This window comes from Diadema antillarum, unplaced genomic scaffold (genome assembly GCF_040938485.1).
Source record: "Diadema antillarum isolate AM-2024a unplaced genomic scaffold, OU_Dant_1.0 scf00000123, whole genome shotgun sequence".
In the NCBI taxonomy this organism is placed as follows: Eukaryota; Metazoa; Echinodermata; class Echinoidea; order Diadematoida; family Diadematidae; genus Diadema; species Diadema antillarum.
Window position 1 is genome coordinate 536,662 of NW_027271012.1, and position 20,552 is coordinate 557,213.

The window sequence follows — 20,552 nt, forward strand, 5'->3', positions numbered from 1 at the left end:
TTTTAAATTAATAAAACATCAAATGACAAGAATCTACTTTAGGCATTATATAAAACAAATAATAAATGTTTTTCATTCGTGCAATGGACAGAATATTTCATTCGGTGAAAGATGAAATGTTTGATCCATTCAACTTGGCTGCGCCTCGTTAAATGGATCATTTCATCTTTCACCTCATGAAATATTCTGTCCATTGCACTCATAAACATTCATTATTTGTATACTAATTACCTGTCCATAGGTTTGCGTATGAAATATGTGCACATTGGACAAATCGGCAAAGAAAGGGTTAAAGATACCTTGTAAGCAAGCTCACTGTAATGGGTTTTCCCAATATTGCTGCTTTTAACAAGAAATTATCAGTACTCCCATAGACCTCCTCGTAACAGAGTTTCCCCTTGACTGTCCTTGTGACGATGACATAAATCAGAAATAGGCTAGATTTCTTCTTGAACAAAATTCTGGCCAAGAGCTGTGGCTACGAAAGGTGGCTGTCTCTGTCAGCAAAATCAATCAGAGAGAAATCACAACTTCACGGGACCATCCTCTCCTTGCATCGCAGACTCTGCGAGTAAAACCCTCTTCCGCAGCAACTCCTCCGCTCCGTCCCCTCGTCTCTGGAGGAGCAGTTGGATCTGTTTCTGGCCCATCTTCAGGAGGAAGTGATGCATGAAGAGACCGAGCCCCTCCCGCAGGATGCGGAGCTTCGTTACCGCGGCGACCGCTCCAAAGACTACTGCCAGGGTGGCTTCGGGTTTCTCAAGGAGAAGGTCAAGGAGGAGGGTGCGGAGAAACCTGACGGTGTGCTTGCTGATGTCTGCAAACTCTATCACCTGAGGGAAAGAAAAAAAGATATTCCAATGATGAAATCTAGATGAATATTAGAATACCAATTGACATGCTGAGCATACATACATTAAAAAGGAGTACAGACGGACTTCATTTGTGATGCGTCATCACAAAAGCCATATAATGTCTTGAAAATATTTTGGGGAGATTTTTTTTTTTTTCACCATCAGTCTAACATGACCATCTCTGAGAAAAATTGAGAATGAAAAATTCAGTCATTCACAATTGAGAATGCTAGATCCAGTCATTCACAAAATAGTTACTTATTTCAACATTTCACAGTCATTTCAACCACATTTTTTCTTCAAAGCTTCCATTTCACACATATATAAAAAAGATTGATTGTAGTAATGTGAAACTAAGATTTTCCTCTATGATCACTGCCAACAAATGTCTTTAAAGGACAAGTTCACCTTCATAAACATAAGGATTGAGAGAATGCAACAATAATAGTAGAACACATTAGTGAAAGTTTGACGAAAATTGGACAATCGATGCAAAAGTTATGAATTTTTTAAATTTTTGTGTTGGAACCGCTGGATGAGGAGACTACTACAGCTTGTGAGTCATATGCGTACAACAGTATAAAGAAAATGTAAAAGAAAATTCAACATATTTTCACTTTTCTCGCATAATAAAGGAGCTCTTGACTTGCCTCTTTCTAAAGGCAGGGGGAATAATATTACCCATAACATTTGTCGGTAACGAGTCAGGGGAATGTGTATTTTTTTTCAAAAGATGGAATTTTGTGAAATTCTCTTTATATTTTCCTTATATTGTTGTACGCATGTGACATCTAAGTTATTCATACACTGCAGTAGTCTTCTCATCCAGCGGCTACTGCACAAAAACTTGAAAAATTCATAACTTTCGAACGGATTGTCTGATTTTCCTCAAACTTTCACTGATGTGTTCTACTAATATTGCTTCATTCTCTCAATCCTTATGTTTATGAAGGTGAACTTGTCCTTTAACTCTTAATTTATTTAGTTACTTTAGTTTGTTTGTTTGGGAGTTCCGTTTTAGGGTCTGTTTCATTTTTATGCTTTTTGTTTGGTTTCGTTGTTTGTTAGTTATTTAATTAGTTCGTTAAATAGTGTGTTTGTTTGTTTGTTTGCTTGTTTTGAGGGTAGGAGGATGGGGAGGGGATCAATTGCTCGAGTGTCATGGGGGTTTTCCCTCTTACCTTGAGAACTGAGAGGGGGAGATCCCTAGATCCCAAGAGATGTGAAAGAAGGAGAGCCAGGTTCCTGGAGCCTGACGGGGTCAGTTCTTCCAGGAGACGAATTTTGTCCCACAGTGCAAACTGGAATGCCATCTACATGTACAGTAAAGGGATAGACGACTTCTATGAAAAATCCTTTGAAAAATCTAAAAAAATGGCAGATGTATATCAAAAGAAATACACACTCTCAGAAACTTGCACATTTACTGTAAATGTGGATATTTTCGTCATCTAATATTTTGCACTCGGCCAGTTAAGATTGGTTGTGCGTGTGTTTAATTCCACAGAGTCAAGACATGCGCTACTGCAACATGTAGCAAGCAAAAATATTTGCGTGCTTTTATTTTCACGCTACAATAATGTAGTTTCTGGTTGAGTAAAATGTGCAAAAATTTCAACACTGCGAAAAAATTTCCCCTTTTACAGTAGCACCTTTTTGGATTTGCATGACAAGATCTGAAAACCACAGCTCAGTCTGCAAGATGCATTGCCTTACCCTGAATTTCCTGTCATACTGGCAGAGGCTGGAAGCGAGAAAGGTGTAGTAAGGGTTGTAGGATTTCTCCTGCTGGCAGCAGTCAAGGGTAATGTGCACCACCTCCCGGTCACGCCCTCCCTTCTGACCCAGCCGCACCAGCTTCTCAAAGGCATCTTTGAAGTCCTAGAAATGTCCAAGAAAAAAAAAAAGAAATGAAAGAAAATTAACCTTTTGTGACAAGTTGTTTCTTTTTGGTAGACTTCATCTAAATAGTTTGGAATTAAACCTATGGTTGGAAGGGCCCAAGGGTCATAGTGATTTTGATTGCTTTTTTCCAACCCGGCACCTAAGGGAAGCTCAACAGGGAAAGCCTGACACTTTGTTTTTTTGTGTTTTGCTTGTTTTATTTGTTTCTTTGTATCACTTGTATTGTTTTGCAAATGCCGAATAAATAATAATAATAATAACTATGCATATCAAATAAAGATCACTACTTCCCCAACTATGATGGGATACAAAATAACAAGCTTTGCTCTTGAGTACAGGGATGCCAGTGGCAAATTGCTCTTGGGCCGGAATTTTTTTTTTGTGAACGAAATTGATGTGCACAAAGCGCACATCACGAGCGCAAAGCGCGAAGTCCCTTCGGCAGGGGTCCAGGGCCCGCTCAAGGGCCCTGGAAGCTCTGGGGTTCTTAGATGCTCTCTGGTGCAATCTGAGCATTTCTGAGGGCTCTTCTTCCCTCAAATCTAATCCAGAGAAATGAATTTGTAGCAAAAATAAGGAAGTCCTAGTGCCGTAAACTCCGTAGTTTTGCTTCGTTCAGCTGACTCGATCGACTCACCATACTCTCTCAGCGCTATAGCTATAGCGAGAGCGCAGCATGATCCATGCACCGCACATATACATATAGTACATCGCCTAGAAACACCACACGTTGTTCGATCGCGATCGCACGTGCTGGTATAACGCTTTCCAGACAATAATGTGGTCGTATTCTAGAAAAAAAAGGAATTTGTAGCAAAAATAAAGAAGTCCTAGTGCCGTAAAACCCGTAGTTTTGCTTCGTTCAGCTGACTCAATCAATTCACCACACCGTCTCAGCGCTGTAGCTATAGCGAGAGCGCAGTATGATTCATGCACCGCGACCGCACATAGTACATCGCATAGAAACACCACACACTGTTCGATCGCTATCATCGCACGTGTTGCATGTCCCAGCTAGCAGCAGCAACATCGCGCTAGTTTTGCATGACAGTCGTTTTGTGATATTCTCATGCCCAAGTGTATGCGAAACATACTACAGAAATCGTGAAAGTGAATGTCCCATAAGTTTAGATGATCATATTTTTTCGTTTTTCTTTCTTTCGTTCTTTGTTTCTTTCTCGTGTTTTCCGGCTTTCCCACACAGACGGAAATAATATCACGAAGCCGGAAATTGGACACCAAAATATGAAAAAGCCGGAATTCCGGCTATTGCCGGAAAACTGGCATCCCTGCTTGAGTAGGCCTCCCTACATGTTTTCTTTTCTCTACCTCCCTTTCTCTCCCTCTAAAATGAAATAAATAAATAAATAAATAAATAAATAATAAAAATTGAACAACCCAGGAAATAATAAAAAAGTAGATATTCAACTTCTTTTCATTTTATAAATTCTGATTGTAATGATTTGCCAAATCATTGTTGTTTTTCATTTTCAATCATCAATTTTTTTTTTTTTTTTCAAACAAACGTCATATACGAGTGTTGATGCAAGAAATGTTTGTGGTCAGTAAAAAGTATGACATATGTCCATGGTGTTCACAAACCTCTGCAGTCATTATGATGCTGAAAATAGTCCTCCTGATGTCCGTGTTCATCCTCTGTTGCCGTGACAACTCGACAATCTTCTTGCTGGTCTCATCATTGACACTGCTCACTGTGGGGAGCATCTCCACTCCAGACAGAGCACTAGAAATCATGGGCAAAACAAGCAGATCAATCCAGCATCTACTGTATACGCTGAATATTTTGCAAGGTTTTTATTTTCACGAATTTCGCAAGTCCGGTGGTATTCGCAAAATTAAAGACGCGAAAATAATGACCCTGATCCCAATATGAATGTGACACACGTGTATAGATTTCTCTGTTCAGTACAGTACTCCACGATCACAAATTTTACCACTTGCGAAATTGTTGGGAAATCCCGATTCACGAACATTTTGACTCGCTAAATATATGGCATATACAGTGACAGGAAACCCCATCAGAATACATACTCAACATACAGTACCTAACTACGACCTCTCATAGATTTTCAACTTTTTTCTTCCAAAAATCTCATCTGTCAATTGGCATGCAATGCCTGATTAATGTTTTAATTTTGATATCATAATAAATAAATTATGACTAAATGTGTACAAAGCGAAAATATCAATGTATTGACCTACACCTTTGATCCATGACCTTTGTTACTTTTTAAATCTAATCAGGGAATTAACACACACAATACTGAAATGCTGATTCGACTGCAAACAGATCAACACTCCCGTAATAAGTTATTCCATGAACATGTCAATGCCAGCATTTAAACACACCTCACAACCTTAAGCTGAAGTTGTCAAATTTATGTGAATTGCCTATTGAACCACAATCACCTACCAAGCTTTGAACTTGTCTAAAATTCTGCACTTACTGCAAACATACAGTAGTTTACATCTGTGACCTCAGCCAAGGTTTTTTTTTTTTCCCCCAACAGTCTAATCATCAAATACTCCAGTAATACTACATGGCATCCATATGCACCATATCTGATAAAACTACCTGCACATATTCATCTTTTATCAGTCACACAATGAAATTTGAAGACTTTGACCGCAGCATTTGACACTTTTTTATCTTGATTCTTTGTAAGTTACCAAGGAAACAAACAAACACTAATTCCTGACAGATGGACCTATGAGGGACAGGAAGCCAACGAAACTTCACTATATAATATATTGCTGACACGATACATGAAGAGATATAAAGTGTTTGTTCCAGTAGAAGATAATCTACCAGTCTTTTTAAAGTCTTACTATCCATTACTGTGTATATATGCATGTAAAATTTCACATCTCTCATGGCCAGAGACTTTGGGTACACCCACAATACTTAGGCAACTGACATGCACACCTGGGTTCTTGCTTTGGTCCGTGCCCGCTCCACGCCGAGCCCACAATCCACCAGCGCCCTCGCTCATCAGCCTTCAGCAAGTCCGCCAGCGAGATGCGCAGGGTGGAGTCAGTGTCACTGTGACCTATGAAGAAAATACATGTACATCGAAAAGATCACTTTAGTCACGATCTTCACAAGCCTACCTAGCTATCTTTGATGCATTTGAGTCCTGCTTATTTGGTGTTGATATTCAATGACAAAAAAAAAAGAGGCTTAATGTGGTTCAATTGGTAGTGCGTCTGCCTCAAAACTAACTGAGTCTACATAGAGTCTAGCTGAGCAATGTTGTGTGTAATCATACTGGACGTCCTAGTTAGTGAGAGGCAAATACATTCTGCCCCTTGAATAGGACATTACATGGAGGTTCTGTGTGTGAGGGAATCTAAACTCATGCACGTAAAAGATCCCACTTCATTCATTCATAGCAAAGAGCAGCGTGCTAACCAGGTGAAGTGGTCAATCCTCCCACATGCCTACATCAGAAAACAGGCAAATGATGCCGATTACTTCGGTTCGCCCCATAGCAATAGGCAGCAAACAGTATCAACCATGCAAAATATGCTATTTGAAGAAGAAGACTGACAAAATAGGGTCATACAAATGGTATTCAATATCTAATAAACACAAACAGAAGGAGGCGAGAAAATGAATAAGATCCTTATGAGTGCCATTTCAAACTCGAAAAATAAAGTACCACATGTACTCCGATAATGTGAAATCACCAAGTCAATAACAACACACTCCATCTATTAGATGGGACATAAGCAGAGGTCCTGTATGCGATAGATTCATCGCTCATACCTACACCTGATTTTCCCTATTTCTCACAAAGAGCAGGGGGAGAATGCCCAATAAAATCGTCCATTGCCCAAACACATTAATGGAAATGGATGACTGGTTTCTACTCTATTTGACTCACTGGTGAATACTGATAATAGAGAAAAATAACAATGTGGCACATCAATAAGGAAAGGAATACCAGGTACACTATTCAAGAATATGCTACTTATTAAAGGCACTGTTTACCATTTGCAGATGAAACGAAAACTCAGCTTGAGTGCTTCAAAACAGTTCTGACATGTAAATTGCGGATAGAAACAACCAGTGTTAAAACGTTACTCGGTATAATCAATGTTAAGTATAGTAAAATACACAAAATGCGAGTAATAAATATAATAACAATGCGTCCACACTAAACCGTCCACAGTTACGGTTTACTGAAAAAAATTCTGATATCTCCTTATATTTTAGGCTCTATCGTGAAAATTTGATATGGTAGGATGTTTTATGATACAACAGACCTACATATATGCATCAAATGTGATATATTAAACATTTTTTAAATCACTGCTCTCAAAGGTAAACTGGACTTTTATTGTCATATACGTTTAAAACTGAGGCTAAGATAGCGCCAGAGAAAAAAATCCAACCCTCGAGGTTCCAGGGCCCTTATGAGTCCCTGGTCCCTGGCTGCAAGGGACGTCATGCTTTGCGCTTGTGATGACCACTATATGCACACAATACTGTAGTATTGTGCCTCTTTTTTGTACAATCAGACTCTACAGTTTGCTGGAGGGTTAAGGCCACAAGAATCTCCCGATTACACGATGCTTGGGGTTGTAGTCTCTGCATTCATTCATTGGACACTGACATTTTAAGACTGGATCTGATAAAACCTTGTAAATCTTAGCTGGTCTATTTACCTCTCTCTTTGATGAGGTGTCTGTGAAGCTTCCGGAGTCGCTCCATGTCCGACGGGTCGTAGTTTGGAATCTTCCTCAGGTTGTTGTTACGCAGGGCACTGATGGTCTCCAGCATGAATTTGACCCTTGACCTGTCCATGCAGAAAGAGAAGACAGAAACATTCATTTCCCACAAATCCACAGAAAGACTTGTAAACAGTAAAGTAATGAATACAAGTGAAACTCACATAAAGATTTGTCTCATTTGATTTAATCTCTCGAAGTATCAGCTTTCTGCTACAGCACAGAATTTCTACAGCAGTCTCTCACACTCTATGAGAACTCTTACTGAATTTCTGTTTTTGTAAACAATACAACAAAAACAGATGCCTTTTTAGTAATGGCAGGTCACACTGTTGGCATAGAGCTAACAGCCCATATTGACCTGCCTTCACAATAAGGACCAATCCATGCTTTCCCCTTCCTTTTGAATGTGCATCTTTTAAACAGCTTCTGACAAACTGAAGATACCAGCTGCTTTGTTGATGGTAGAGGTGGTGTGGTATATTTACTGTGTATTTTGTTTGTATGATTTCTTGAGCCGTCTGATATTTGCAAAATGAACAACACGCCAAAATATTGTCTCGACTGCAATGTATGTTATCTTTTAACATACATGACAAAACTTAAGTTGGGCAAGAGAACAAATTAATTCAAGTGGGAGAAATTACATCTGAAGCAGCAGCAGGCACACGGCAAGAGCAGGAGAAAGATAAAGTTATGAGGGAGAGCGGGAGATTTTGTGAAAATGCCCTCAAAGTGAAGGACTTGGAATCTCTGTGTCTGTTGGCTCAACTACTGGAATACTGGGATAGTCTGAGGTACTCACTGCTGTTTGAGCTCATCTGAACACTGGCTAGCCTTGCCCTGTATGAGTAGGATGATGTCTTTCAGGGACGCTGGGTCGTCTTTCCTCAAGGTCGTACCAGCACCTTGTTGAAAAAGAAGACATTGGAATGTATAGGTGACCGAACTCATCAAACTTTCTTTCCACTAGCTCTCCAGAAAAACGCACATGCAACCAAAATAAAAGCCATATCTGTCATAGGCCTATGCATGTTTAAGAGACAAATATGATCCCATTTCCCTGTTAACACGTGTCCATCATTTATAACAAGAGACCCGCGGGTCACGCGCTCACCTGAGTATCGCAATTTCACCTTCCATGCATTCTTGCACACTCTTACCTGAGAACATTGGAAACTTGGTCTGCATATGGATCCCCCCTCAACTCCGGGGGGGGGGGGGGGGGGGGGGGGCAGGCAGCCCTGTGAAGGAATTGAGATTCTATTCCCATAGGGATGCTACCTGTTCAGTTTGGTCAAAATTCATCATGAGGTTTTCAAGAAGAAGATGAACATGTACAATTCAGGCTCCATTACAACTGTAGGACTTTTCCCCATCCCTCTCCTGGGTCCCAAGGGGGGGGGGGGGGGGGGGGGGGGCACCCCTGATTCCACCCAACCTATGAACAAACTTGAAACTACAGTCATCAATGTACTAACTCATAGTATCATCTAAGCCTTATCACTTCTGGTTCTAGAGAAGATTTTTAAAGGTTCCTTAATTTTAGGGGGTTTGGGCCCCCTGGGGACCCCCCAGGTGGGCCATGGTGCCCATTAGAACAAATTGAGATACTTTCCCCCTAGGGATGCTACCTACCAAGTTTGGTGAAAATCAGACATGGCGATCTCAAAGTGAAGATGAAAATGTACAATTTAGGCCCCATTAGGACCCCTCCCCACCCCCTCCCCTGGGTCCCAAGGGGGGCACCCCTGATTCCCCCATGAACAAACTTGAAACTACAGTCATCAATGTCCTTACTCATAGTATCAATTAAGCCCTATCACTTCTGGTTCTAGAGAAGAAGATTTTTAAAGATTCCTTAATTTTAGTGTGTTTGGGCCCCCCTGGGGCCTCCCAGGTGGGCCATGGTGCCCATTTGAACAAATTGAGATCCTATCCCCCTAGGAATGCTACCTGCCAAGTTTGGTGAAAATCGGTCATGCGGTTCTCAAGAAGAAGATGAAAATGTAAAAAGTTTACGCACGACGGACGACGGACGACGCACGACGCACGACGGACGCCGGACGAAGAGCGATCGCAATAGCTCACTTGAGCCTTCGGCTCAGGTGAGCTAAAAACTCTGACTTCCATCAGCAAAGCTTCATGCATTAGCAATGACCTACTCGGCACTCATTTTGTGCTTTCTACGACTGTATATAATAAACACAAAGATGTAAAGAGCACAGAGAACTCAATCTTTAGATCAGGGCCCTATTGTTATCAATAACAAGTTATGATACTTGTTATAAGCCACAGAAATCCTTGCATCTGATTGGCTGAGAGCAAATTTGTCATAGAAATGTGGCAGTTGTTACTGATAACAAGTTTCATGAAATGGGACCCTAATCTACATGTATCAAACTATTCATGGCAAGGAACTACTGAACATGCTCATTTACCCATACATTTCTAATCAATTTAAAGGACAAGTCCACCTTCATATATATACATAAGGATTGAGAAAATGCAGCAATATTAGTAGAACACATCAGTGAAAGTTTGAGGAAAATTGGACAATCCGTTCAAAAGTTACGAATATTTTAAGTATCTGCGCAGTCACTGCTGGAAGAGAAGACTACTACAGTGTATGATGTCACATTCGTACAACTATATAATGAATATAAAAAGAGAATTTCACAAAACTTTACTTTTTGAATAAAGTGCACATTTCTTCGACTTGCTACTGACGTATGTTAAGGGTAATATTATTCCCCCTGCCTTCTGAAAGAGAGAAGTCAAGTGTTCTTTTGTAACGTGAGAAAAATGGAAATATGTTGAATTTTGTTTATTCTTTCTTTATATCGTTGTACTCATGTGACATCACAAGCTATAGTAGTCTTTTCATCCAGCCTTGACTGAGCTGAAACTTCAAATATTCATAACTTTTTAACGGATTGTCCGATTTTGCTCAAACTCTCACTGATGTGTTCTACTAATATTGCTGCATTCACTCAACCCACATGTCGATGAAGGTGAACTTGTCCTTTAACCAATCTACGAAATATGTCAAGCTGAGCAACCAGCAGATTTACAATGGTCCAATCAGGTGGATATCAAAGCACTGAGTTGTAATAGGATCCTATGTCTCTCACACTCACATTTCAGGATCTGAAGAAGCAGCTCGATGTCTCGCTCGGTGAACCTCTCTGCAAGCCTCCGTATCAAGTCGTAAATTAAGGTGCAGTGGACCAGCTGACATACGAAAAAGCACACTAGTCTGTTTAGTTTAACTACACTATTAAAGTATATTAAAAAGATGTCACATGACTCTCATTACAGATTCAAGTGTTTCTGTCAAGCTGCCTCATGTTTAGTAAGTTATATCCTTCACAGTGTAATACAAAAAAAAAAACAAACAAACAAACAAAACCTGACAGATTGCTTGTATTTCATCAAAGAAACACTCTATGGCATGCAACTTTGAAGCTGACATTAGCTTGTGAAAACAGATAACCTTTGATACACTTTATAAAGAGGGGTTACAGACATGCTATGTGATATCATCAAAAAAATGGATGAATGAAAAGAGATGAGACACTGACACATTTTAGATTACAAACCCATCAATAATTTCATGATGCAGAACTCACCCTGAAATTGGAGAGGTGGACAATGAGCATGACGATGTTGTCTATCTCTTTCCCATTGCCATAGTCACCATTATCGCCATGGAGATCATCAAAACGCTTTGCTACTGACTGGAGAAGGTGAGCACCTGAAACATACAATAATTGATGGCTGGCTTTCAGGAAAGGCTTTATTCATGTATATACACTTCTCAAAAATAATGGAAATATAATACTTTCTAGTGAATATGGCAGTTAGTCCACACTTCAACTTTCACCCTACCCTTCTAGAAAAATGACTCCCTTCGTTGACGGAGCATATTTTGACTTCAGAGGGTTAGTTTGAAGTGGCCTTTCCCTGCCTTCCTCCCAGGCCTCAGTACAGAATGACAATGTTTTTCACAGTCATGTTCCTCTCTGTGTGGACTTTGTCAAAAACAACCCACCACCAATAACAACAAAAATGTGTGCACAAACAAAATCAACATTTTGAAGTTAGACATTTAACATGGGACATGGTGTGACTTAGATTTCCTCCATCTGGTTGTCTCACCGACTTCGTTTCCCACGTTGGAATGCAAAACTGCCACGAGCAGGACATGTTCCATGGCCAGTCGTTCAGGTGTGAGTGCAGGGCTGATGCAGGCATCTTGGACCAAGGCACACAGTGTCTCATTCATGTCTGCAGAAAGAGAAAGAGCCATTGATTATTTGGATTAAAGCGTGAAATGAATATCTGTTCTAAAAATAAAGGAATAAATAAATGAATGAATGAATGAATGAATGAATAAATAAATTTTTAATTAATAAAATAAATGAATAGATAAATAAATAAATGAATGAATGAATAAATAAATAAATAAATGAATAAATACATAAATTTCTACATGAAATCTTCAATAAACCTACAAAATCTTTGAATCAGTCAATGTGACAATAGATCTCAATGTCTATCTGAGGATTTGGTACTGAAATCCAAATGAAACAAGAAAATCTTTCAGCTTTCCAGAAAAACATATTAAATCTCTGAAGATTTCACATAAACTCTGACAAAGAAATTATGAGATCTATATTTTCTAATTAAAAGATGCTTTCTCTACTTCTTTTTTCATTATCTCTTCCCTCTCAGTATTTTTCCCTCTCACAAATAGTGACATACACTGTATAGCTACAAGGTAGATGCATTTCCCCATCTATGAAATAAACCAAGAAAACTGAAATAGGAAGGACTTACCATTTCGACTGTTACTGAGGTAGAGCTCCTCAATCTGACTGCATATTGACTGGGCATTGCTTTCACTCAGCCTAAAGGAGAGAGAAGAAATCAGCCTTTTTAATAGTTAATCATTCATTTCCAATTGTTAGCATTCATAAAGAAAATATTCCAGAACAGAGACAAAAAGACAGGTGTTTGTAATGCCTTTCCAAATGTCTCGAATCATTTTCAATATGAAAATTGGCTTGATTAAATCATATTTAGATCCGATATTGATGTCTATTTTGGCAGTTGTGCATTCAAAGAAAAAGAATAGCTACACTACTAGTAACATCACTACAAATGATTAGTATAAATCCTGTATTAACATATCATGGCTGGGGTGACAAACCTTGTATCTAAAATTTTTGTGAAAATGACTTTTTTGGATTAATGGTCAAATAATGGGTTAAGTGATGTTCTGGCCAAATCCCAACTGTCTGACTCCAAAAATGAAGCTACCACAGCATGTCAAAGGAAAGCCTATCCCATTCGCTATTGTGCTTTGGCCGCCATGTTTTTTGGCTCTCCTGAACATTTGACATTTTGTAGATACGAGGTCTTGTCGTCCCAGCGACAATATGTGTCTAAATGATGTGTTGTCCTTACATTCCAGTAAGATGATGTGCCATTCTTACATTTCAGTATCCACAAGCTGTAGGATATCATAATTTCCTATAATGGAATGCATACTACTTTTGCTTTCAAAACCTCATGTACATCAAGATCATACTTTATACACAGTGTAATGGTTTTGTTTCTCATTAAAAACAGATTGTCGCTGGTGTCACAAACCTGTTTATGGCTCCTTTGAGCTGCTTTCTCAGTTTGTCCAGCTTGGCTTGCTTCTCGGCATCAAGAGATTGTCCCATCATCTCCGCCCTCTTGTGGGGTGGTACGTATGCCCCCGTCCTCTCTACTGGCTTCTCACCAACGATGTTGCCATAAGGGTCCATCTTTGGAGGCGCTGGCTTCTTTTCTTCCTCGGCATCATCATCATCATCATCACCATCTGTGTTATTACTGTCAAACTCAGCACTATTCCCATCACTAAGGCCTCCACTGGAGTCGTTTTCGGAGAGTTCATCACTCTCCAATGATTTCTTGTCTACTCTTTGGGGAAAGGAAGTCCTCCGCTTCTTTGTCCTGTGTTCCTGTTCTTCCAACTCATCACTGCCATCATCAAATCCTTCGCTATCGGAGTCGTCATCGCCTGCGACAAACTTTGACTTTTCCCGCCGCTCCCTCCTGCCTGACCCTTCTTCTCTGCTCCTCTTGGTCGATCTACGGACACCATAATCACTGTCATCATCCTCTTCAAAGGTCTCATCCTCCTCATCCTCATTGCCTTCATCACTTGTGGCACCAGTATCATCTTCACCATCGGAATCCTTCCCAAAGCTCATGAAACCCTCCATCTCCTCTTCTGCTTCCTCAAGTTTTGCTGGGTCAATGATGTCCAAGAGATCTTTGGTGATGTGTTGGTTAAGACAAATTAGGTGTTTCCACATTTTGCATGACACACCACTAACATCCATACTAATTAGTAACATCACTACACGTGTACAAATGATTTTTATAAATCCTGTATGAGCAGATGTCAAATACATCGTACAAATCATTTAGATGAGAAATGACAACATACTGACGCACATAACTGGCTATGTTAAAATTCCAGAGTACGTGAGTACATTACATGCACTTCAAAGAATGGTTTCGGGACACACACACAAAATAAATTGCTTAATCTATCATATTTCATATCCAAATCCAAGAGCATCCAAAATAGTCCAACACAGGATATCCCATCCTCCCACCCCATTCTCTTTTTGAAGGCGTATTTTGTCTTTTACTCCTCAACTTGCACAAAGATGTCCCGACAAATTTCCACCTCCCAAACATCTTTACTGCATCGCCCTATTCCCCATAAGTTTACATGGAAGAAGTTTGCCCCTGAAACAAGGATACAGTCAAGGCCATCATCCCTGAACGCTGTCGGCGTGATCTTCTCCTTCGTCTTCTTCTTCTTTCGGAATCTCAGTTCCTTCTCCAACCTGCGGATGCTTTTCTCCTCATCTTCATTGGCTGCCAGAAGCTCGCGCCTCCGCTGCTCTTCTTTTTCCTATCAGTAAAAGGAGCGGCACAGTGAATCAATTTTAAACACACTAGAGACTGCAAACGTTTTTTGGCTTAAATGTGTACAATTTCTGTCCAGCCAGATTTACTTTCCTTTCTGTTTAACTAAACGAATTAGCCATGAAAGTGGATTATGGTAGCATATACCTCAGAACTGGTGAGAGATTTCTACAACTTTTTGCAGTTTACAACTCCTCCTCTAACCCTCTAAATTTCTGGTCATGTAGATCTTTATCACAAACGTAAGAACACCAAAAAGTTTAAAGAGAATAACCTGCCCTGGCCACAGCAGTAATCTGTGAGAATAACTGTGAAGTTTATTGTCACTCAGAAATTTGTATCTTTTTTTCACCTGATGCGACAGACACTTCCAGTATTTTTGTTTTAAAATGTAGTACAGTGAATAGAGCAGCCTATCAAATACTTTGAAGATTCATATACCTATAAACATTTTTACCGGTATATACACACCAGTGTTTTATGGGTCTTTATTTTGCTGCTTTTCTCCAGAGGATACTCATCAAAAAGTGGAGTCATGAAAAGGACCAGTCCTATTCTTTTGCATTTGTTCCGCAAATGGCTTTCCATAGTCCTTTTTTTTTAAAATTTATACTTGTGCTAGAAACTACTGGTACTGCTCTCCGTAGTCAGCTTTATGTTGTGAAAATCAATTGCACTTGAATACCATTGACTACAGATCAAGTGAACAAAATTGAAGACATCTTTGCTCCACATCTAGATAACAGTAATTGTGTATTTTTCCTGTCGCCAATTAGTAAAAAGTTCATTCTCAGGGTGATACATTGTATGTGTTTCTACACTTGATAACATTCACCTTCTGTAGCTTTTCCTCCCTTCTCCTTTTCTTCTCAGCTGTGTTACTCTCGGTAACTGACTTTGTTTTAGGCTTGGCTTCAGGATCTCCTTTCTTTGAGGATTTCTGCTTTTTGGAAACTTGCTCCAGCTCATCAAATTTCTGTAGGGACATAAAGAAAAGACCTAACATCAATACCACAACAGTATTGTTGTTGTTGTCTTTTTTCAATGATAAAGTATAAAATTGTCAATTTTCAGAATGATAATCAAGTCTAAATGGTTTGAGTTGGGGCAATTATTGAGTAACTCAGTTGCTGTTGTTGCAGTTACTGGATACAAACTTTTGGCCTAAAACTTGAGATTCACATGACATCATTCAGTTCTCAGATAGGCAAAGGTTACTTTCATACAACAATACTGGTGAACAATACACATAATAACGAAGCATATAAAATTGTTATGGGGCAAAATATTGATAACCATAACACTTTCATGATTTTGCACAAATCACTGCTAGTCATTTTTCACACAAATTCCTGGTGCCATAACTATCCTTGAATTTCACAATTTGAAAGATGAAACTGTACGAAAAAATGGTCAGAAATAATTTCCATCACTACAGCTTACACAAACTCTACCAGTATTCAATCGATCACTGATGACAAACTTTACAGCACATGACATTTGATTTAAAAAAAAAAAGCATGCAAATGGTCTAGCTTAAAGGGGAGGGCTAGTAACTGATCAGTGGGAATCAGTGGAAATGCTGGGAGATGATTGTTCCAATCCTTATGGGATTCATTCAAGAGTTCATTGTATATCTATTGTTGTGTGAAAATGATTTGCTTCAGAATGGTCTCATATTCAAGTAATGTGCAGTTTAATGCTTCCAGGTTAGCGTCCCTGGTCAGTGACGGAGCATTAATCTGCACATTACTTGAATATGACACCGTTCTGAAGCAAATCATTTTCACACAACAATAGATATACAATGAACTCTTGAATGAATCCCATAAGGATTGGAACAATCATCTCCCAGCATTTCCACTGATTCCCACTGATCAGTTACTAGCCTTCCCCTTTAAGCAGTGTTGGGAAGATCAAGAATAACATCTTTAACTTTTCATAAGTTTAGGGTCTTTTATATTTTCCTAATCAACTTATCTTACCACTCGGGATAAAAAGGCATGTTTCTTTGCTTTCTTCAACCACCTCTCCTCTTTTCTCCTCTGTTTCCTGGGCAATTGCCCCCGCTGTTTCTTGAAGCGCCTATCTCCTCCTGCCATTCCATCCTCCTTCGCCTCTTCAGTGGTGACCTGCACCATCCTCTTCATGGCTTTCCTTGCTCTCCGCAGATTCTGCTGCATCGGCCTGCGTGGCCTCGACTGTCCCCCTCTGGCTTTCATTCTGTCCTCGTTCCTTCACAACAGAGTAGAACATAAAACAGTCAAAACTTTCTTCAAGTCCTCTGCCATTCATTTAAAAGCAATTTTGCATACCTGCTTAGTTCTTTATAGAACCTACTTTTTTATGGTAAAGCAAGCAGGACACAATTCAACTATAACATTGTTGTAGTAACGGTAGTACTTACCGGCACTACTGGTGAGTTGCAACTGTAACTTGTCTTGTAGCTCAGTCAGTATGTCTTTCAATCAGGTTCCAGGTCACAACTGAGGGATGCGCGTACAGGCAATCCCTTTTATACCTCCCCTGTGTAGACAGGGGGGTTAGGGTGAAACCGCTAGGGGGCGCTACTACTACATTCCCCCCCGTTTTATAAAACAAGGGGCATAATAGGAAAAAAAAAACAGCCCCGGCCAAAATAAAGACCCAACTATAACCCCCAAATCCCGCACAACCGGGGATCTCGCAGAGCCCCACCCATGGGAATGCACAATCTGACCAGCCCTCGGGGGTCTGCCGAGGGCAGTTCAGCGGGCCACCGCCTAGGTCACTCATGTACTGAGTGGAGGTGCAAGGGACCGTTGATGTTGGGAGGGGGTAAAGACCCTATAGCCCCAACTAGCATTAAAAACAACACCTTAAAATAGGGGAAACACCCCTCTCATGGGATGACCTAAGTCCCAAAATATAAGACTGTTCCTATTACAAGGAACACCAATATACAAATAAAAACCGCCAAAGAAAACCTTCTTAAAACAAAGACGTGCATAGAATACAGCAGAAGCTTAGTTGGCGAACCATAACAAATATGTTGTTTTGGCCACCAAAACTCTCATAAAACCTTAATGTATGACCAAAATAAATTAAACACTTCCCTAGCCTAGCATCTGTTTTAAAAAATAAAACTGATAAACCGAAAATACCTTTAATTTTTTTTTTTCAAACAGATACCTAACCAAATCTTTCTTATCCTACAAAATCCTATACAAACTATACTTTATCCTTACGTGGGGGTCTGATCCTCCCATTAGGTTATAAAACTAATATCTAGTGGTGGCAGCCACCACTCTCTTTACAGGTATTGGGCTGTATCAGCTCCAAACGGGCATGGGTGTACTTCTTACACCCAAGAAAGGTGATGGGATCTTCCTCATCGCCTTTTAAACATACTCCTTCCTAGTGTCCTAACCACCAGGGAAGCTACTCGCCCAGCATACTGGGGAGCTATGCAGGGTAAACCCCTACCCGGAAGGTGTGATAAATCCACCTTCCACAATCACAGGAGAAAGCATCGAGGTGGTTTGTTACACCTCTGTTAACACTTTACAGGGGGTGGCCCTGATATCTATGCCTAACCCATCCCTTTCACCTTACTGCATAAATAGCGTGGGATACCGCCACGCATACACCCTGGGTAAACTTAATCCCAAAATCTTTCTCTGGCTGGTGTATCACACCAGTAATCCTCTTCAAGGTGTTTGGAGGGATGATTGCGCGTTTCAACAAGCACACGCAAGAAGCTCGTCCATATGGTGACTGTTCACCATGCATCATTGGGATGTGAACATTCCCAATTTCTAGCCGTGAATGTTGTAGGTGCAGTATAATTCTATACTTACGGAGGAGATCTAACCCCAACAGCATTTCACCTTCGATAGGGGCCACATAAACCTCCGTCAAGAACTCACAACCCCCTATCTTGATCCGAATGGGGTCTACAATCATACCTGGCATCCTCAAATCACGGCCATCTGCGGAAATAAACACATCCCTGATCTTTTGTGGACAAGGTTGTAACTTTCCATACACCTTGTGGGATATGATTGATATTTCCGCCGCAGTGTCCACCACTGCCTTTAGAGAATGGTTACCTACCTTTATAGGTACTGCAAACAAGGGAGTTGATCTCACCTTGCATACAGCCACCTCATCTAGGGGTGTTTGAGGGTCCAACTCCCTCAAGGGACTCACCCCACAGGATTTATCTTCATCTCTTGACTGACCTGTATTTCCTTTCTGACCAGAGGGTGCATCGCCTACCTGGTTTACTCCCTCTCTGTCTGGTGACAATATAGGAAATACTGGGATAAATTCAGGCTGGCTACTGCCATCCTCATCTCCAGCACTGTACTGGATATCAGTGGAAGGTTGGCCCTCAGTTGTGCAGGTCGGAGCAGGGCCTAATCCTCCGACCCCGACGAGTTTGACTCCTCGGTTTTCCTGAGTGGCACCTTCTTGTTGTTAGGTCTGGACATATTTGGGCAGTTCCTTTCAACATGCCCTTCCTTTCCACAGTGGACGCAAAGGGGTTGCTGTCCTGGAGAGTTTGGAGCTCCCCCAGAATTACGGGGGTTCTGTCTCTCCATTTGTTGATTCAACTGTTTTCCTAAGGAAGACAAGTTGTCTAGCTTCCTTCCCATGGATCCCAGTATGTTTTCCATGGATGCTAGGCGATCCAACCTCTTACTCAGTCGCTCAACAGAGCCTTCTAAATTTGATAATCGGCGCTCCATTGTGGGCAAAGGTTGGCCATTTCGTGTACCTCCTTGACCTGAATGGAAAGGGGCATTTTCCACCCTACAGTCCTGGGATTCTCCCTCATCTTCTGGGTTGAGGGCCATGGTCTTGACTTGGCGTGGCCTGCCATACACTGCTATACGGGAGTGTTGATACCACCGTAAGGCTTCCACTGCGTCGTCTACATTCAGGGGGTGTCGGTCAAGGGCATACCACCCTGCCTCCTTGTCAGTACACCCCTGGCATAGACGGAGTACGAGCTGTTGCTGCACCGCTCTCTCTGGGAGTTCTGGAAACGCGCGGCTTCCCAGTTCGTTCAAACGATCTGCCCATTCGCACAGAGATTCCTCCGCGCTTTGACGGGCAGTGCTGAACTCTAATTGCGCTGCCTCCGCTGGCTCCTGACGATCAAACCGTTTTGCAAAGCGATACATGACTTCGCAATATTTCAACTCCGGTTCGCGACTCATCAGAAGCTCAAAGAAATTGCTCGCCTTCCCCAACAGGCACCAGCATAATTGATCTAAACGCTGGTCCGGGCTCCAGTTTCTCGCATTCGCGAATGCCTCAAATTTGCGGTAAAACGCCCTCCAATTACCTGTTCCATCGTAGGTAACAGTCTTTGGGAGGGGTTGGTAGCTCCAGTGGTCAGACAAGTCCGTTCCCTGCCTACCCTCGGAGAAGTCAGAAAACTCACTCCTCCTGACCGGGCTAGGATGGCGCGCCTCCTGCCTACCCCACTGGGCCTCGCTATGATCCCACCTCGCTGTACGCGAGTGTGCACGTTCCTTTGGTACGGAGTGAGCATTCTCCCTATCCCCGGAGTACTCTCTATCATTCCCACTCCTCCACCTAGGGGTACCGCATCGCTGAAACCCTCGTCCCACTCCTTCACCCTCGCATTCTTGGGAGTCGGAGGCCGAGGTGTCGTAGCCAACACCACCTTCGCGTGACTTCCCATAACAGATATCTTGTGGGACCCGACGCTGCACGGAATGGTGACTATTCACTGCGGCGCGCGCCTGACCGACCTGGGAAGAAGTGGTCTTCCCTGGCTGTCCCTCCCTGAGGGGAGGATATACATCATAAGGGTATGGGGAAGTCCCCCGAGACTGGACTCCTCCCCCCGATGTCGCAGCAGGGTCAGCTGTAGGGGCGCTTGAAGGTAACGATAACCCCTCGGGCTCTAACCGTGGGCAAAACACAAATTTCGGGATGAGCTCCTCAGCCCCTGGAATGTCAGAGGACTCCAACAAGTCCTGAGTGACATTCCCATGCTCATCCCGGAGCTTCGTAATGCCA

General features: G+C 41.4%; 1 protein-coding gene across 1 annotated transcript; it reads right to left on the bottom strand.

Moving 5' to 3' along the window:
• Nucleotides 1-524: 524 nt before the first annotated feature.
• LOC139720196 (nucleolar MIF4G domain-containing protein 1-like) lies at nucleotides 525-17,761 on the bottom strand. The gene is made up of 17 exons (XM_071631559.1): nucleotides 17,741-17,761; nucleotides 17,233-17,291; nucleotides 16,502-16,748; nucleotides 15,349-15,489; nucleotides 14,346-14,499; nucleotides 13,173-13,845; nucleotides 12,357-12,427; nucleotides 11,676-11,804; nucleotides 11,147-11,271; nucleotides 10,655-10,748; nucleotides 8,320-8,422; nucleotides 7,452-7,582; nucleotides 5,707-5,830; nucleotides 4,362-4,503; nucleotides 2,571-2,735; nucleotides 2,036-2,167; nucleotides 525-833 (listed from the first exon to the last, which is right to left on the bottom strand). The coding sequence occupies exons 1-17, from the start codon at nucleotides 17,759-17,761 to the stop codon at nucleotides 525-527; spliced, it is 2,820 nt and encodes a 939-aa protein (XP_071487660.1).
• Nucleotides 17,762-20,552: the final 2,791 nt, after the last annotated feature.